The sequence below is a fragment of the Podarcis vaucheri genome (assembly GCF_965113315.1).
Source record: "Podarcis vaucheri genome assembly, chromosome: 7".
Classification (NCBI taxonomy): domain Eukaryota; kingdom Metazoa; phylum Chordata; class Lepidosauria; order Squamata; family Lacertidae; genus Podarcis; species Podarcis vaucheri.
Genome location: NC_138765.1, coordinates 75,914,947 through 75,931,053, shown reverse-complemented (window position 1 = coordinate 75,931,053; position 16,107 = coordinate 75,914,947). Strand labels below are relative to the sequence as shown.

At 46.8% G+C, this 16,107-nt stretch overlaps 1 protein-coding gene across 4 annotated transcripts in view; it reads right to left on the bottom strand.

The window, feature by feature from the left end:
* Window positions 1–1,733: 1,733 nt before the first annotated feature.
* C1QTNF12 (C1q and TNF related 12) overlaps window positions 1,734–16,107 on the bottom strand; it is a 37,082-nt gene continuing 22,708 nt past the window's right edge. For all 4 annotated transcript variants that reach the window (XM_082230459.1, XM_082230458.1, XM_082230460.1 and 1 more), the window contains 4 exons: window positions 12,518–12,626; window positions 12,149–12,239; window positions 6,862–6,940; window positions 1,734–5,288 (listed from right to left, as the gene is read on the bottom strand). In XM_082230459.1, the coding sequence (XP_082086585.1) occupies window positions 5,190–5,288; window positions 6,862–6,940; window positions 12,149–12,239; window positions 12,518–12,626 (378 nt within the window). In that variant the 3' untranslated portion in view covers window positions 1,734–5,189. The remainder of the gene's footprint in view (window positions 5,289–6,861; window positions 6,941–12,148; window positions 12,240–12,517; window positions 12,627–16,107) is intronic.

Sequence of the window (16,107 nt, the reverse complement as noted above, 5' to 3'; positions counted from 1 at the left end):
TTCAAGCAAACCATGGTTTGCTGGAAGCACAGGATAAAAGGAAGTGAGAAAGCAACTGAGTCTTGTTCTCCAGGGCTGAGGAACCTGCCAGATGTCACCTGCCTACAGCTCCCATCATCCCTGGCCGGTGGTCATGCTGGCTGGGGCTGATGGGAGATGGAGTCCAACAACACTTGGAAGGCACCAGACTCCTTATCCTAACCACTGTCTCATTCTTCTGTTATCTTGGATATTTGGGAAAGTTGTTTGTAGGTCTGCCCGTTTTCTCTTAAGATGTCGTCACCAAATTTGGCATCACAGTTGCTGAATTCAAGAAGGCGGCTTTCATCTATGTTTGGATGGCATCTTGAATCAAGATGGCGGGCCAGACTTCTCAAAACGGCACTGATGTGGATGCACTGATGTCATCACTAAATTTCCCATAACAGTTCCTGAGTTTGAGGAGCAGGTTTTGGTTTCCACTTAGGATTGGAAGCCGCTTTGAATCAAAATGGCAGAGCCAAGCTTTGGAAGTTGCACTGCATTTTAACAAGTGATTTCAAATCTGTACTGACATTTTGGTTTCTTAGAATTCCCAAGCAATGCTGGGTAATAGGTTGCTAGTCTTGTTACACGTTTGGGAAAGTTGTTTGTCTGTTCATGATGCATTTGGACACCTCTAAAGTCATCGTAACCAAATTTTGCATGATGGTTCCTGAGATCAAGGAGCAGTTTTGTGCTTGGGTACAAGTGGGCGCCATTTTGAATCAAGATGGTGGACTGAACTTTTCTAAACTGCCTTGATTTCTTAGAACTCTTGTGCAATCCCAGGTAAGAAATCCCAATTTTAAATATTGCAATCCTTTTGGTTTGTATCCAACAAAATCTTACTCTAAGATGACCCACTGGGTGGCATTCAATAAAGTTTTACTCAGAATAGACCTACTAAAATTATTTAACCAGTTAGCTACATTAGTTTCAACAGGCCGACTGTTACATTTGGTTAATTACCACCCACAGGGCTGTATTCAACTAAGTCCTTCATTGAAATGAGCTAATCTAAGTTAGTCATGCCCATTAACTTCAATGGGTCTACTCTGAGGAGGACTAGCATTGAATACCACCCAATGAAACTGATGAACCCAATGGGGTTCTGCTGGTGCAACAATATTTCTGTTTCCTCTCCACCTAGTTAAGCACCCCCAAATAAATCTGCTCTGGAGGGTCCCCCAAACTTTCAGAGCTAATTTAGAGGGTACAGGGGAGGGAAGAAAGAGGAAGATCCATTTTGCACATAGAAATCCTGTGCACCAGCCGAGCTGCTGCATTGGATAAGGCCCAGTGAGTCTACTTTGAGTTGGACTAACGTAGAAGACGATCCATTAGGCTTGTATGAGAAAAGTGAAGAGCTGAATTCTCTCTTCTGAACAGAGTAAAGCCATTGAATGCAATTGACTCAAGGTAGCCATGTCTATTAACTCCAATGGGTTTACTCTGAGCAAAACTAGCACCGGATGCAACCTAGAGCTTTTAAGCCAGACTGAAAACAGTGCAGTAGAGAGACTGTTTGCACCACGTTATCCTTCACAAGCTTTCATCGCAGTCAATGCCAAGCCAGTTCCATAAATAAGTCAACACTCTCCCCGCCAGCCTGCCGATCCCATGCCAGGCTGCTTGGCAGCCCCTCCAGTGTGCAATGATATGTTTACAGCTTTAAATGCGTGCCCCGAGGGCTGCTGTGTATACAAGGTGACTAAATATACAGATTTATTAATATATCTTATTAAAACATAAGACGATAAAGGCAAGAGGCGCTACTAGAAGGGTTGCGCTTGCTTGAAATAATCTCCCTCTCCCCGTTTCTTGACACACACGCACCCCCATTCTTATTCAAAATTAAAATTGAAATAAATCACCCAGCTTGGTAAAAGATCTAGGGCAGGACTAAATGTTGCAAGATAAAAGAAGCCGATGCCCAAATTGGCAGCTCCATGTCCCCATGGTCATTGGTCACGATGCTCTGTGTTCATTTCCTGGCCCCTGAACATGATAGGTCCTCCTGCAAAGAGGGAAATCCAGTCCTTACCATGGCTCCCAGCACAGAGGGAATTACATTTCCCATGACCCCATTCTGAGGCCACCACCTCAGGTGATGCCTTCACCTAGCGGGCTGAAACATGAAGGAACCCAATGTTCTTTCTGTTGGGACTCCCCACCTAGCTGCAGATCCTGTTCCTGACCCTCCTGAGACTGAACAAGCAGAAGCAACGATTCTGTGCCCAACCCCATCATTGGAGATGGAGTGTGTGTTTTGCAGGCCTCCGTTCCTTCATCCCTCCTTGGGAACTGGGGTGGACAAATCCTTCCATTTTGGTTTCTCATTTCCCCATTCTCAAGTGGTCCATTTCTGCATTTTTTAAAAGTCTTCTCAAAGACTTGTTTGTGTTGTAGCGGGCAAGTCCTCTAATCCACCCATATATATTTTTGGTGGGATGTGGGTGGCACTGTGGGTTAAACCACAGAGCCTAGGACATGCCAATCAGATGGTCAGTGGTTCGAATCCCCACGACGGGGTGAGCTCCCATTGCTTGGTCCCAGCTCCTGCCAACCTAGCAGTTCGAAAGCACGTCAAAGTGCAACTAGATAAATAGGGACTGCACAGGCGGGAAGGTAAATGGCGTTTCCGTGCGCTGCTCTGGTTCGCCAGAAGCGGCTTAGTCTTGCTGGCCACATGACCCAGAAGCTGTATGCTGGCTCCCTCAGCCAATAAAGTGAGATGAACACCGCAACCCCAGAGTCGTCTGTGACTGGACCTAATGGTCAGGGGTCCCTTTACCTTTATATATTTTTGGTACGCTATTTTGCTGAACGCAGATGTTTTCGCAAGCTGTTTTCCTTAATAGGATGTGTTTTGTGATGCTATTTTCCCCAATACATGCATTTTTTCTTTCTTTTTGGTTCGAGAACCGCACCACAAAATTCAGAATTTTTTAAAGGATAGCCGTGATTTTACATGTTGTTTTGGGAAGTGCAAACCAAGTAGGTGCACATCAAAACGTAAAACGAACCAAATTTCTCTCTCCCTACTTCAGAGGAGGCAAACACAAGTTTACGTTCCGGGAACAGGGCCCTGCTGAGAAGCCAGGAAGAGGCAGGAAAAGCTGGCCTGCTATAACACACACACACACACTCCCCGTCTCGCCCAGTCTGTTGGCTAATGTAAAAGCTTTGCTGAACCAGCACTAGGTCGTTGCTGGACAGCTCCCCTGCTGGACATTTCTCCTGCCAGTACCAGGCTGCTAAATCCATCCCTGCCCACTGCTGACATCTCATAGAATCATAGAGTTGGACGGGCCCTTAGCTGCCCTTATGGGGATTGAATCCGCGAACTTGGTGTTAACAGCACCACGCTCTAACCAAGTGAGCTATCCAGCAGGATCCTGCCCTGCTCAGAGTGGACAGGTGTGGACTCTTTAATTCACTACCTGCTTCCCACACAGGGAGGGCAGAGAAGTGTATCGACGAGGTTAGGAGACGAATGAGAGCTCATCATACGGATGCAGAGGGGGAAAATGGATTTGTAACACTTTGTCCTGCCCTAATGGGGTTACTTTGAAATGCAACAAAAGGCCTGGGGAGGTGATTCTTAAGCAGTCGGGGTGGGGAGCCTTTGAAGGTGCAGGCTGGGTGTTGATGGTTAAGTCCACAGTTGCATGTCAAAGTCTCTGGAAAGAAATTAGCGGAAATCTGCCAGCTGCCGTGATAATGCTTGAGCCCAAACACATCCTTTCTGTCTCTTCGGGAGTCTGTGCTTGGTGGGAGCGTGTCCCCCTTCTCTTTTCCCCCGGAGCGGCAAAATCCCGTCAGAAATCACTCTGGCGACGTCACACCAATTACAAATAGCTCCAGACTTGCCTTCCTCGGCCTTTGTATATAGTGAGGCTGGGCACTTGTGGTCAAGCACAGATAATTTAAATAATATACAGTTCTCTTCTCAATTATAATAATTATTAAACTGTTTTTCAACTCAGCCAGAGCCAGCACACAAACACACATACACACAAACACGCAAGCCGACAACGATCACTTGAAAGCAGGGCTGGAATGTCAACAAAATTCAGGGATGTGGTGAAGATGGAGAATTTGAAGGATGAATGCATGAAACCCCCTTCTGAAAGTGGGGACTCCCCTCTCCTTCATCAGCTTTTCCTGCGACTCGCAACCCACCTGTTAGAATAACTTTGCAGCTATTCCATTTGTTTTGGGTTGTGTCCAATGCTAGTTGGACTCAGAGGAGACTCATTGACGGGATGCTTCGGTCCATTAATTTCAATGGGTCTGTTCTGAGTGGGACATCATAGGCTACAACCATATAGTTGGATCCTTTGCTTCCTTTGGGAAGGTCTAAGTGGTTCACAAGAGGGGCCTGCATAGATTCCTTGCCAGGAACAGATTTAAAGAAACCCCCACCACCAATTGATGTCCAGAGAGAGTAACTGGTCGAAGGGACTTGGTTGCTCTCCATCCATTTTGTGTGGGACATGCTTTTGCATCTGCAACAGGAAGGCGGATTAAAAAACGGTTCGGCATTAAATTGCAAGGAGCTTTTTAGGCCTTTTTTTTTAAAAAAGGAAACCAATTAGGTAGGGTGGAATCAGAAAACAGGAATCCTTTCAGACGGGAGTCTGCTGTTTCTCAAATCATGCTGGGGGCTGGACTAAGGACCTTCTAGACGCAAAGCAGGTTGCTCTGCTTTGGAGCCACCTTTCTTTTTCTTATGTCCTCAGAGACCCACTTACCCACAGTGCACCAAGCCCACCCCCCCCCCCAGTTCAGATGAGAGTACGTGTCCTTGAAGGTTGGTCTTTTCAAAAACAAAACGCTGTATCCCGAAGCAAAAGCAAAGTTTTGGATCTCAGAGCCGAGGTTGAGGAAGTGAAGGTGTCCTGTGAATATACTGTACTGGGAGCAAACTAGATCTGGTCTTTTAGGTTCAGTGGCAAGAACTGTTCACCTCCCGTGATTTTTGTCTTCTTGAATTATTGCTATGCCGTGGGGAGAAGGGAAAGTATTGTTTGCGTCAATCAGCTGGAGAAGCCTAACGGCAAAGAGAAGGCGATCCCCTGGCACAGAGGTGGCAAAGTACGGACGGACAGGTCCTTGGTTGCGTCTTCATCCCCCTGCCCCCCTGCATTGAGGGTCATCCCAGATTAGACTCCCACCAGCATCCCCATGAAATCGGATCCATTCTGAATGGTGACAGGGGCACCGGCGCTGTTGTCGACAAAGATGGAAGTGTATTGTCCAGGCTGCACCACAAGGGAAGAGAAGAAGAAATAAGAAGAATAAGAATAAGAATTTATTATGTATACCCCGCCCATCTGGCTGGGTTTCTCCAGCCACTCTGGGTGGCTACCAACAAAGTATTAAAATACAGTAATCTGTTAAACATTAAAAGAGGGCTGCCTTCAGATGTCTTCTAAAAGTCTGGTAGTTGTTTTTCTCTTTGACATCTGGTTGGAGGGCGTTCCACAGGGTGGCCACAGGGTGGGCGCCACTACCAAGAAGGCCCTCTGCCTGGTTCCCTGTAACCTCACTTCTTGCAGTGAGGAAACCACCAGAAGGCCCTCGGCGCTAGACCTCAGTATCCGGGCAGAACGATGGAGGAGGAGACGATCCTTCAGGTATACTGGACCGAGGCCATTTAGGGCTTTAAAGGTCAGCACCAACACTTTGAATTGTGCTTGGAAACATACTGGGAGCCAATGTACAAAGCTACAAGGGAACCACAAGCCCAGGAGTTGCCAGTTTGTTTCCAGGTCTGATTGAAGGTACTCCCATTAGTGTTCGAAGCCAGTGTTTTTCAAACTTGGCTCCCCAGCTCTTTTTTGGACTACAACTCCCATCGTCCCTACCTAGCTGGCAGGGGGAATGATTCTAGTCCAAAACCAACTGGAGACCCAAGTTTGGGGAGCACTGCCCTGAACTATTCAGGGCTGAAATACCCAAAAGACCTGCTCCTTCCCTACAGACCTTCTTGGGTGCTGAGATCAGCAGAGGAGGCCTTCTTGCTTGTTCCGCCGCCCTCAGGAGTCGGTGGGGGTGGCAGACCAGGAAAGGACCTTCTCCGTGGAAGGCTGTGGGGCTCCCTCCCCTCCATGACAAAGCACACCTTGGCTTTCAACACTTGAGGTTCATGTTTTTAGGACCCATCTTATTTCTATAATTTGAAGCTGTTTTACAGCACTTTCAGAATTTTAATTGTAATCTGCCCTGAGACAAAATAAAACCTAATAATGGAGATGCCGGGGATTGAACCCAGGACCTTCTGCATGCAGAGCAGATGCCCTACCACTGAGCTACGGTTCTTCCCACCTCCTGAACCAGTTGCATAAAAATGGTGGCCCCAGGGGCGGGAGTCTGTCTCAATTCACTGATGCTCTTTATAGGCTACATTACCGCCAGCTCTAAAAGGTAAAGGTAAAAGGACCCCTGACTATTAGGTCCAGTTGTGGCCAACTCTGGGGTTGCGGCGCTCATCTCGCTCTATAGGCCGAGGGAGCCGGTGTACAGCTTCTGGGTCATATGGCCGGCATGACTAAGCCGCTTCTGGTGAACCAGAGCAGCGAATGGAAACACAGTTTACCTTCCCGCTGGAGCAGTACCTATTTATCTACTTGCACTTTGACGTGCTTTCGAACTGCTAGGTTGGCAGGAGCAGGGACCGAGCAACGGGAGCTCACCCCGTTGCGGGGATTTGAACCGCCGACCTTCTGATCGGCAAGTCCTAGGCTCTGTGGTTTAACCCACAGCGCCACCCGCGTCAATTCACTGGTGCTCTTTATAGGCTACATTACCGCCAGCTCTACAACCCCCATATACCTGCAGCTGCAGCAATCCATGGACATAAACGGTGAAGATCTTGCTGTTGCTTTCCAGACCAGCAATAACTTCCAAAGACCTAAGAGGTGCAAAAGAAAGGGAGACAGATGTTCATGGACCAGAGTCATAGCTTGGCATAGCACAGTGGCTGAGAAGTGGGGTATCTCAAGCTCAAATTCCATAAGTTCTCCATCGTTTATAAGGACATAAGAAGAGCCTGCAGGATCAGGCCAATGGCCCATATATTCCATTTATTCTCACAGTGGCCAACCAGATGCCTGCAAGTAGGCCCTGAGCAGAAGAGCTCTCTCCCCTTCTGCCATTTCCAGAAATTGGCATTTTTTTGCCTTTGACCACAGAGGCAGAGCATAGTCATCAAGGCCGATAGCCATTCGTAGCCTCAACCTCCTAGAATTTGTCCAGTCCTCTTTTCAAGCCACCCAAGTTAGCGGTCCCCACTTCCTCCTGTGGAAGTGAGTTCCGCAGGTTATCTATGTGTTGCCTGAAGAAGCTCTTCCTTTCTTCTGTCCCAAAGCTTCCAACATTCAGCTTCTGTTGGGATGTCCATGAGTTCCAGCGTTATGAGAGAAGGAGGAAACACTTTCCCCTGTCCCCTTTCTGCATGCCGAGCATAAATTTATAAACTTCTGCCATGTCACCTTTTAATTGCCTTTCCTCTAAACTAAAAAAAAAAGCCCCAAAAGCATCAACGTTTCCTCGTAGGAGAGTTGTTCCACCCCCTTGATCATTTGGGTTGCCCCTCCAATTGCAGTGTGCTCTCGTTGTTTCCTCTGTGATTTCCGCCGGCTTGCAAAGCCAGGTGTATTAGCAAGCTGGCCCTAACTTTACTCTGCACCTTTACCCATGAGGAAGCCCCACTGAACACAGTACCAGTTTGCTTCCGGTTGTACAGTGGTACCTCGAGTTACATACGCTTCAGGTTACATACGCTTCAGGTTACAGACTACACTAACCCAGAAATATTATCTCGGGTTAAGAACTTTGCTTCAGGATGAGAACAGAAATCGTCCTATGGCGACGCGGCGGCAGCGGGAGGCCCCATTAGCTAAAGTGGACCTCCAGAACGAATTAAGTACTTAACCCGAGGTACCACTGTATATGCATAGGAATGGGCTATTTGAAAGTTTTGTTCAACTTCCTCCAAATTATCTTGGGGGGAAATGACTGTGTGGGGAACCTCTGGCCCTGTACCTTTGTGGAACTGCAACTCTCCTTATCCCTCTGGCCATTGGCCACGCCTGCTGGAAGTTGTAGTTCAGCAACATCTGGAGGGCCAGAGGTTCCCCACACAGTCAATTTTTGAAGATAATTTGGAGGAAATGGAGCAAAACAAAATGGAGATGTTTCAGCAACAAACACATTAATTTAAATCTCTTCCATCCATCCCTGGGTTCTAAGGCAGATGACTAACCAAGTAAAAAAATGATGGGTTGTAGCCAAATAAGTTCTGCTCAGAGCATACCTGTTGAAATGAACAAACCTAAGTTAAATGTGACCCTTAATGTTAACCTAAGTTAGACGTGACCATTAATAATGTCAGACACGCGTCCATTGAAATTAATGACCACAGCCAACTTAGGGTCTACTTTGAGGAGGGTGTAGTTGCGTACAACAAAAGGTCTAGTCTGAGGAGGATTAAAGTTGGCTGCAACCCTTAAATTAGCCGCGCCGGTTCATTTCAATGGATCTACTCTGAGTAGGGCTGACATTGGCTAGAACCCCCCATGTTTACGACATGCTCTTTGCTCTCACCAGTTTTGCCAGCTGATGGCTCGTTTGGGCTTGCTCTCCTACCAACATTGCAACAGGTCTCATGCCCTCCGGAGGCAGGTTGCCCCACCCTGCAGGTGCAAGCGAAGCCCTGATAAAGGGGCACTGCCAGGTTGGGCAGGTGGTAGAGGCATGCCCCGAGCCAGCCGATGCCCTGGCCTCGTCATGTTTCATAAGAGGTGAGGCAACCCGAGGGAACGGAAACCATCGCCTCACTCCACTGCTCCCAGTTTCCACAGCCGCCATGCCAAAAACCAACTCCAGCGTTCACCTGAATCCACCCCTATCCAGAGACGGTCCAAGAGCAACAGCCCCCTGACTTGCCGAAGGCTCTCTTCCGCCTCTGTTTCAGCAACTGGAGTAGCCTTTACAAGCATGGCCAGTTGCTCCAAAGCTGAAGAAAAGACCCTGGTTTGGTGGGTAGGCCACCTGTCCAACATCTCCTGATAGGGCCGGGAAATATTCACATCTGAAACCCCATACTGAGCATCTTTTACATTATGTTTCATATTGCCCATTGTAGGATTCACCCAGAGCTAAATTAGTCTCCCCTTTTCAGATCGCCTTAGAAGGTCAACCGGATGATTCAAAAATTAAATGGCTTTGGCAGATGTCAAAATGTGCATCAGCTATAGGGTGACACTATTTGTACTAGCACAAGAAAGGTAAGAGCAACTTTTCTGGTTTGTGCAAGTGCCAAAGCCCAGGGATGCTGAATAGAAGGAACGTTCCTAAATTTTGGACATTGTAGATTTGTCCTGGTCTGGTGGCATGCAATGTCTTTAGTTTTGTAGCTGTGTGATTTCTGCTCATACTGTATTGTGATGGGCCACTGGGCTATAAACAATAAAATTTATTTTTAAAAAACTAAGCTAGTGTTTATCTTCACACCAGTATGGTGCAGTGACTGGAGTGTTGGACTAGGACCTAGGAGACCAGGGCTCAAATCCCCAAGCAGCCATGAAACTCACTGGCTGGCCTTGGGCCTGGTGCAGTCTCTCAGCCTACTCTATCTCACAGGCTTGTTGCAGGACAAAATGGGGAGGAAGAAGGGAAGCATGTACACGCCACATCAATCTCCTTGTGGGATAGAAATGCGAAAGATGAAAATAAACTTGGTGGAACTGTGCGTTAAAGTGCATATAAGGAAAAATGGTATACAAATATGCATTATATCAGGGGAAATGGCTTGCAAAACAAAAATCTGTGTATTCGGCAAAGCTGCATATGAAAATGGATACATTAGGAGAAATTCTCACAAAACAGCCGATGAATTTTCATGCGGGGCTTCTTTGAAAAAGGCAAGAGGAAATGTGGAGAACTGACTGTAAGGCTGGAAAAATGAGAAAACGAAATGGGACACATCCTCTCTTCCCTAATTAGGCATTTTGGCCCTTGCTTAAAACGTATCTGCTCACCCAGATTTTCCCCATGGAAAACATCAACTGCCTGCGTTGATGTATTAAGCTCCTGGTTTGTGGTGGATTTTGTGTTCGTGTTATGAATGTGATTTATTGCTGACTCTATGTTCTTCCCTGCTGCGGTATCTGCCAAACTATCAGGTTTGAGGGGTTTCTGCCATCTCCCAGCACCCACTGCTACTAATAACAACAACTTGCAAGCTCCATGGCGTCTTTTGTGGAAGCCAACGAAGTCTATGAACAAGGCCTGGTCTGGTTTTTTTTAATTCTTCAGCATTCCACACCTTCTTCTCTGTTCCTCCAATAAAAGTGTTTAAATTAGAACTTTAACAGCGAGATCGGTTCCATCTGAGTCACAAAGAGGAAGGGGGGGGTCTTTGGCACAGCCACATTCCCAAACCTTTCTTCCAGCTCCACTTTTTGGCTTTCGTGGGGTTTCAAGAGCTGCCAGCAGAGACCCTTTCAGAGGACATTTTCCCCACTTTTGTTTTGACAGAGTTGTGTCGAGTGTGGTGGACAAAGAACAAATCAGGAAAGAGAAAAGGCCCAAGATGGCCGTTCTTGTGTAAGGAAAGCATGGGGGGTGTTTTAGAAAGGGCTGGGGGAACACCACTGGCCTCTGCCGAATGAACTACAGATTTCTAAGCTTTTCCAATGAGGCCTACTGAGGAGACACAGTCCTTTCAACGAGGTCTGTTGAGGAGCTGCAGGCCTTCGGAAGAGCTGCGGATGGTTACCATGGGAGACAGGTCTGAATGCACGAGGCTGCCATATTTTTGTGCACGGCAGCCATTTTGACCCCCGAATGCTCCAGAATGAGTCAACTTCCAAAGACCCATCCAAAACAAAGATGGTGGCCGTGGGCCAGGGTAAGCCATGAACCCTGGAGAAGAGAAAATGAAGGGGAGACCACGAGAGGATCGAAGGGCTGTCCTGAGGAAAATCCAACAGGTGCGTTCTCTGTTGCTCCAGCGCGAAGGAGCGAGGGGGGTGGAAAGGGCAGGAAAGTCAATTTCGGCTAAAAGATAGGAGCAGCGCCTCACTGATAAGAGCGGTGAAACAGGGTACCTTCACTGAAGGTTTTTATGCAGAAACTGGTTAGTCAGGGAAGCAGCATGGAGAAGAAGGCTATTAAGCCTGACATCTATGTTCTGCCTTCAGTGTTGGAAGCAAGATGTCTACTTGCTGGCATTCACAAGTAGGGAGAGTTGCTGTTGCACTCAGGTCCTGCTTGCAGGATTTCCAGAAGAAGCATTTGGTTGGCAGGGTGTTAGACTAGATGGGCTTTTGGTCTGATCCAGCAGGCTTTAGTTATGTTCTTAATTTCCATGGGCCCTGTTTTGGTGGGGTTTCCTGTAGGTATCTGGATGAACACTGAGAGAACAGGATGCCTGACCCCAATGGGCCATTGGCCTCATCCAGCAGAGCTTTTCTCATTATCTTAGTTGCCTCCAGCATTGAAGATCTTGCGCCCAGCAGAGGGTGGAGCAAAATGACCTCCAATTTCCCTTTTGACTCCTATTATTGAATCCTATTCATAATGTGCTGGTGTTATTCTGACAAGCATAAGTTGAGACTCAAGTGTATTTCAGGGAGGAAAGAATGGCTGGGATATTGCTATTGTTGTTGTTCTTATTGTTACTTCAATTATCCATTGAGAAAGAAACCTTAGATTAGGCCTGCCATAAAGATGCTAGATGCTGGAACAAGGATGGGGGACCCTTTTTCATTCCAAGGGCTGCATTTCCTTCTGGGGGTCACATGCCAGTGGTAGGTGGAGCCAGAGGTAAAAGTGGGCGGAGCAGTGGATTTTAAAATGACCTTTGCGCAGTAGGCTGGTTTCAACACCCACCCCTCTCTTGCAGGCATGAGTTCAGAGTTCAAGGACATGTTCCAGCCAGGCAAAGGTGCTCAAGGAAGGTACAAAGCAGGGCTGGGGAGAGACCTAGCTGGGGAGGGTGTGTGGCCTGGGGAGAGTCCTGAGAGCCAGACACAAAGGCCACATTCGAACAATGGTCCAAAGGTTCCCCACCCGTGTCTTGAGATGGTATTGCAGCAGCATCCCAGTGACTTACGTGTTGCGATGACAGAGGGATTCGATGCAGATCAGCACCCGGACGTTGTCTCTTGCTCGAAGCTGTAGTTTACTTTTCAGCTCACTGTGGTCTTGGAGAAAAAGAAAAGGAAAGAGGGTATATAATGAATATAGAGATGTGTGCACAGAAATTAGCCTCGGATGCAAATTTAGCATTGACATTTATCGCCCCACCCACTTTTGCCTCTGGCATGTGGCCATTTGGCCCCTCGGGCATAAATAAGGTCCCTATGTTAGAGGAACCAGCTTCCGTAAGGTTAGATTTGACCTTCTTTTTTCAAGACCATACTGACTGGGAAAAGAAGGCAAAAGGACATGTTATCTGCCAGCAGCGAGAGTTCCCACTCACCAATGTGGACGTTGGCCGAAAACTGATAAATCCCAGATATAGATGCTGTAAATCTCCCGGTGGTTAAGTTCAAACCAGATCCCCGGAGGAACGCTCCTTTGGCCGAAGGCTAGGGAGAAAAAGAACACCGTCACAAATCCAACAAGACCCTGGTCACCGCCTCCATTGCTCCCCTTCTCTCTATTTCATAACACACAGAAGCTTTCTTGAGTTGTGTCCTTGACTTGAAACATCACTGGACCGCTTGACATTCAAGAATCTCTTGGTTGCATCCACCTTAGGCCACATTTTAAAAGCTCTGTGATGCCATTTTGAACAGTCATGGCTTCCTCCAAAGAATCCTGGGAAATGTCTTTTGTTAAGGGTTCTGAGAGTTGATAGGAGCCCCCCCCCCCCCAATTCTACTCACAGAGCTGCAATTCCCAGAGTGGTTTAACATTCAATCTTTTCCCCCAGTTAAGCCTTTCACCAAAAACGGCACCATTCGTCTCATTTGTCCACTGTAACAAAATTGTAACATCCGTAATGCCAAGTGCTTGATTACATAAGAATCATAAGGCTGTAGAGTCGGAAGGGGCAGTGAGAGTCATCTAGTCCAACCCCACGCAATGCAAGAATCTCTTTTGCCCAAAGTGGGTCTCGCACCCATAGTCTCACGCTCTACCAACTGAGCTCTATCCCAGGAACATGGTTGTGACGTTATTCCACCCGGCTCATTTCATTGCAAAGAAAACACAATGCAAATGTGGGGTTGAGGCAGGGAACCATAATCAATTATGTATCATTTGCTGATCATGTTCGCCCAATTGACTTCCGTTCCGGATGTAGGACGAACAAGTATACATTGGCCATTTCTGCTCCCGTTTCTGTTTTGGCAAAATTCTCCAACCTCCCTCTATACACACACCCCTAGCCCTACCGAATCACTTTCTTCTGCGCCATTGGGGAGGGCTTAGCGACCTTTGTTTTTCTTTGCCTTCATCTCTACAGTTTTTTGGGGGGACCGACTGAGGAGGCCTAAAGAGCGCTCCCCACCTCCCACCCTGGGTTTAGCTGCTGCCATGCAAGGGAGAGGTCTCCAGTTGCAAAGCTGGCAGGAAAGATTATCGGACTTAGCCTAAAATAAACTCAGTGCGGGTGTTTATTGTTATCTTTGGCTCCTGCGGTGTGGGTTTGGCTCAAGTCAGGGAGGAGGAGAAAATTAGCTTTAATGTGCCAAGGAAAGAAAAAGCCCATTAATTGGAGGTTCTGCTGTTGTTGCAACATCAGAATTTGGGTGGTGTTTTTTTTCAGGAGAGAAAGCTGGTTTTGCCTAGGTAACTTTATTACTATTAGTAATTATTGTTACTGTTAATAATATTTATTATTATTACTACTACTATTAATATTAATATTTTAATTGTTGTTACTACTACTAATAATAATAATATTGTAATTGTTGTTACTACTACTACTACTAATAATAATATTTATGATGATGATGATGATATGGTGTTTGGCCCAAGGGTCCCAGCATATTAATACAACAACATTAAGGGTAAAAAAATAATATACAATAGATCCTCCATCAGATAAGACTGCAATCCTAATGGGCATGTCGTCGGCCACTGTGAGAAGATGTTGAACTAGATGGACCATTGGCCTGATTCAGCTGCAGAGCTTTTCATACGTTCTTATGGATGAGCATGACAGATGTAGGTCCATTAATTTCGGTGGCTCTACCTCTGAGAAGGACTTAGTGGGATGTGGCCCATCGTAAAAGGATGGATAAAACACAGCTAAAATCCACAAAACTGGCAGATATATGTAATATATTTATCAATACAAATCAGATAAAATGAGTGGGTTGCTTGAGTTAGTGCAACAGCTACAGAGCTAGAGCAAACCTACATAGAATCATAGAATTGTAGAGTTGGAAGGGACCCTGAGGATCATCCATTCCAACCCCCCGCAACGCAAAACTATACAGCTGTCCCATACAGGGATCGAACCTGCAGCCTTGGCATTATCAGCACTATGATGCGTCTGTTGGAAGGCTGTACCACTTTGGAGAGTAGGACGGTAGAGAGCAATATCAAGCCAAAGGCCATGCATAAGACAGCTTTGATTCTTCTCAGTTGCTTATTTGACACCCCTAGTATATGGTATGGGCCCTTCCACTCCCCTTTTCAAGTGTGTGTGTGTGTGTGTGTGTGTGTGTGTGTGTGCCCCTCCAATCTGTTAGGCAGAAGCTGCCAACCCTTTTTTGGCAGCTCTGTTCCTTCCCCCCTTTCGTTAAAAGCAATTAAACTAAAACGGAGGCAGCGACTTAATTCCCCCGAAACCGCGGACTTGAAATGGAAGGCAATTTTCCGGCACCAGTAAATTACCGCTTGATAAAACATTCCTGTTTCTTCACGTCTTTCCCTCTCTCTCTCTCTCCCTCTGCAGCTTCGCCATTCTCTCCCTCTCTGTCTCTTGCAGAATGAAAGGACATCGACATAGTGCCCCCATTCTTTATGAGGACTTGAGCTTGGCAGTAGAGCATCTGCTTCACCAGAACCATGAAGATATAATAAGAGCCTAAGCAGAGCCCTGCTGGATCTGGCCAAAGGTCCATCTAGTCCAACATCCTGCTCTCAGGTTGGCCAACCACAGGCTCATTATGGGAAGCCCACAAGCAGAAACTCAGAGCTCTCCCCAGTTGTGATTCCCAGCCACTGTTATCCTGCAGCATCCTGCCTCCATCAGTAGTGGGAGAACATAACCATTGTGGCTAGTAGCCATTGGCAGCCATTGAATCAGAGAATCAGAGAGTTGGAAGGGACACCAAGGGTCATCTAGTCCAACCCCCTGCAATGCTGGCATCTCAGCTAAAGCATCCATGGCAGGTGGCCGCCCAACCTCTGCTTAAAAACCTCCAAGGAAGTGTCATGTGACAAAGACACATGAGAGCAGAAGCAGCAAAGCAGGCTGGGAAGTGCTGGGACTGCACAAAGTTATTCAGGGCCTACTAAAGTTATTCAGGCCTAACTGCTAACTGTTGAGTCACTCTGACATGTGTCTCATTCTCCTTATAAATAGCAGCCATTTTCTCTGTGTGTTCTCTGTAAGATTTCAGTCAGAGTCAGTCTGCCTCAGTTGTGAGCAGAGTCAGAATGTAATCTCAGTCAAACGGTTTGGAACCATGTTGTTTATGAAGAAGTTCATTTTAACTCAGTAAAGCTCTTATTCTTTCATTTAAAAACTCTGCCTTATTAATTTACGCTGCACATCAGGAAGGAGAGTCCACCACTTCCCGAGGGAGACCATTCCACTGTCAAACAGCTCACACTGTCCGGCTTTAGTCGGAATCTCCTTTCTTGTAACTCAAAGCCATGGGTGCGAGTTCTACCCTCCAGGGCAAGAGAAAACAAGCTTGCTCCATCTTCCATTGGACAGCCCTTGAGATATTCGAAGACGGCTATCATATCTCCTCTCAGTCTTCTCTTTCCCTATGCTAAACATACCCATGTCCTTCATGAATTTGTCGAATCTTCTAGTAAAGATATCCAGGAGGAAAATGATGAATGAGAGCCCTGACAGATTAGACCCAAACTAGGGCACTGGCT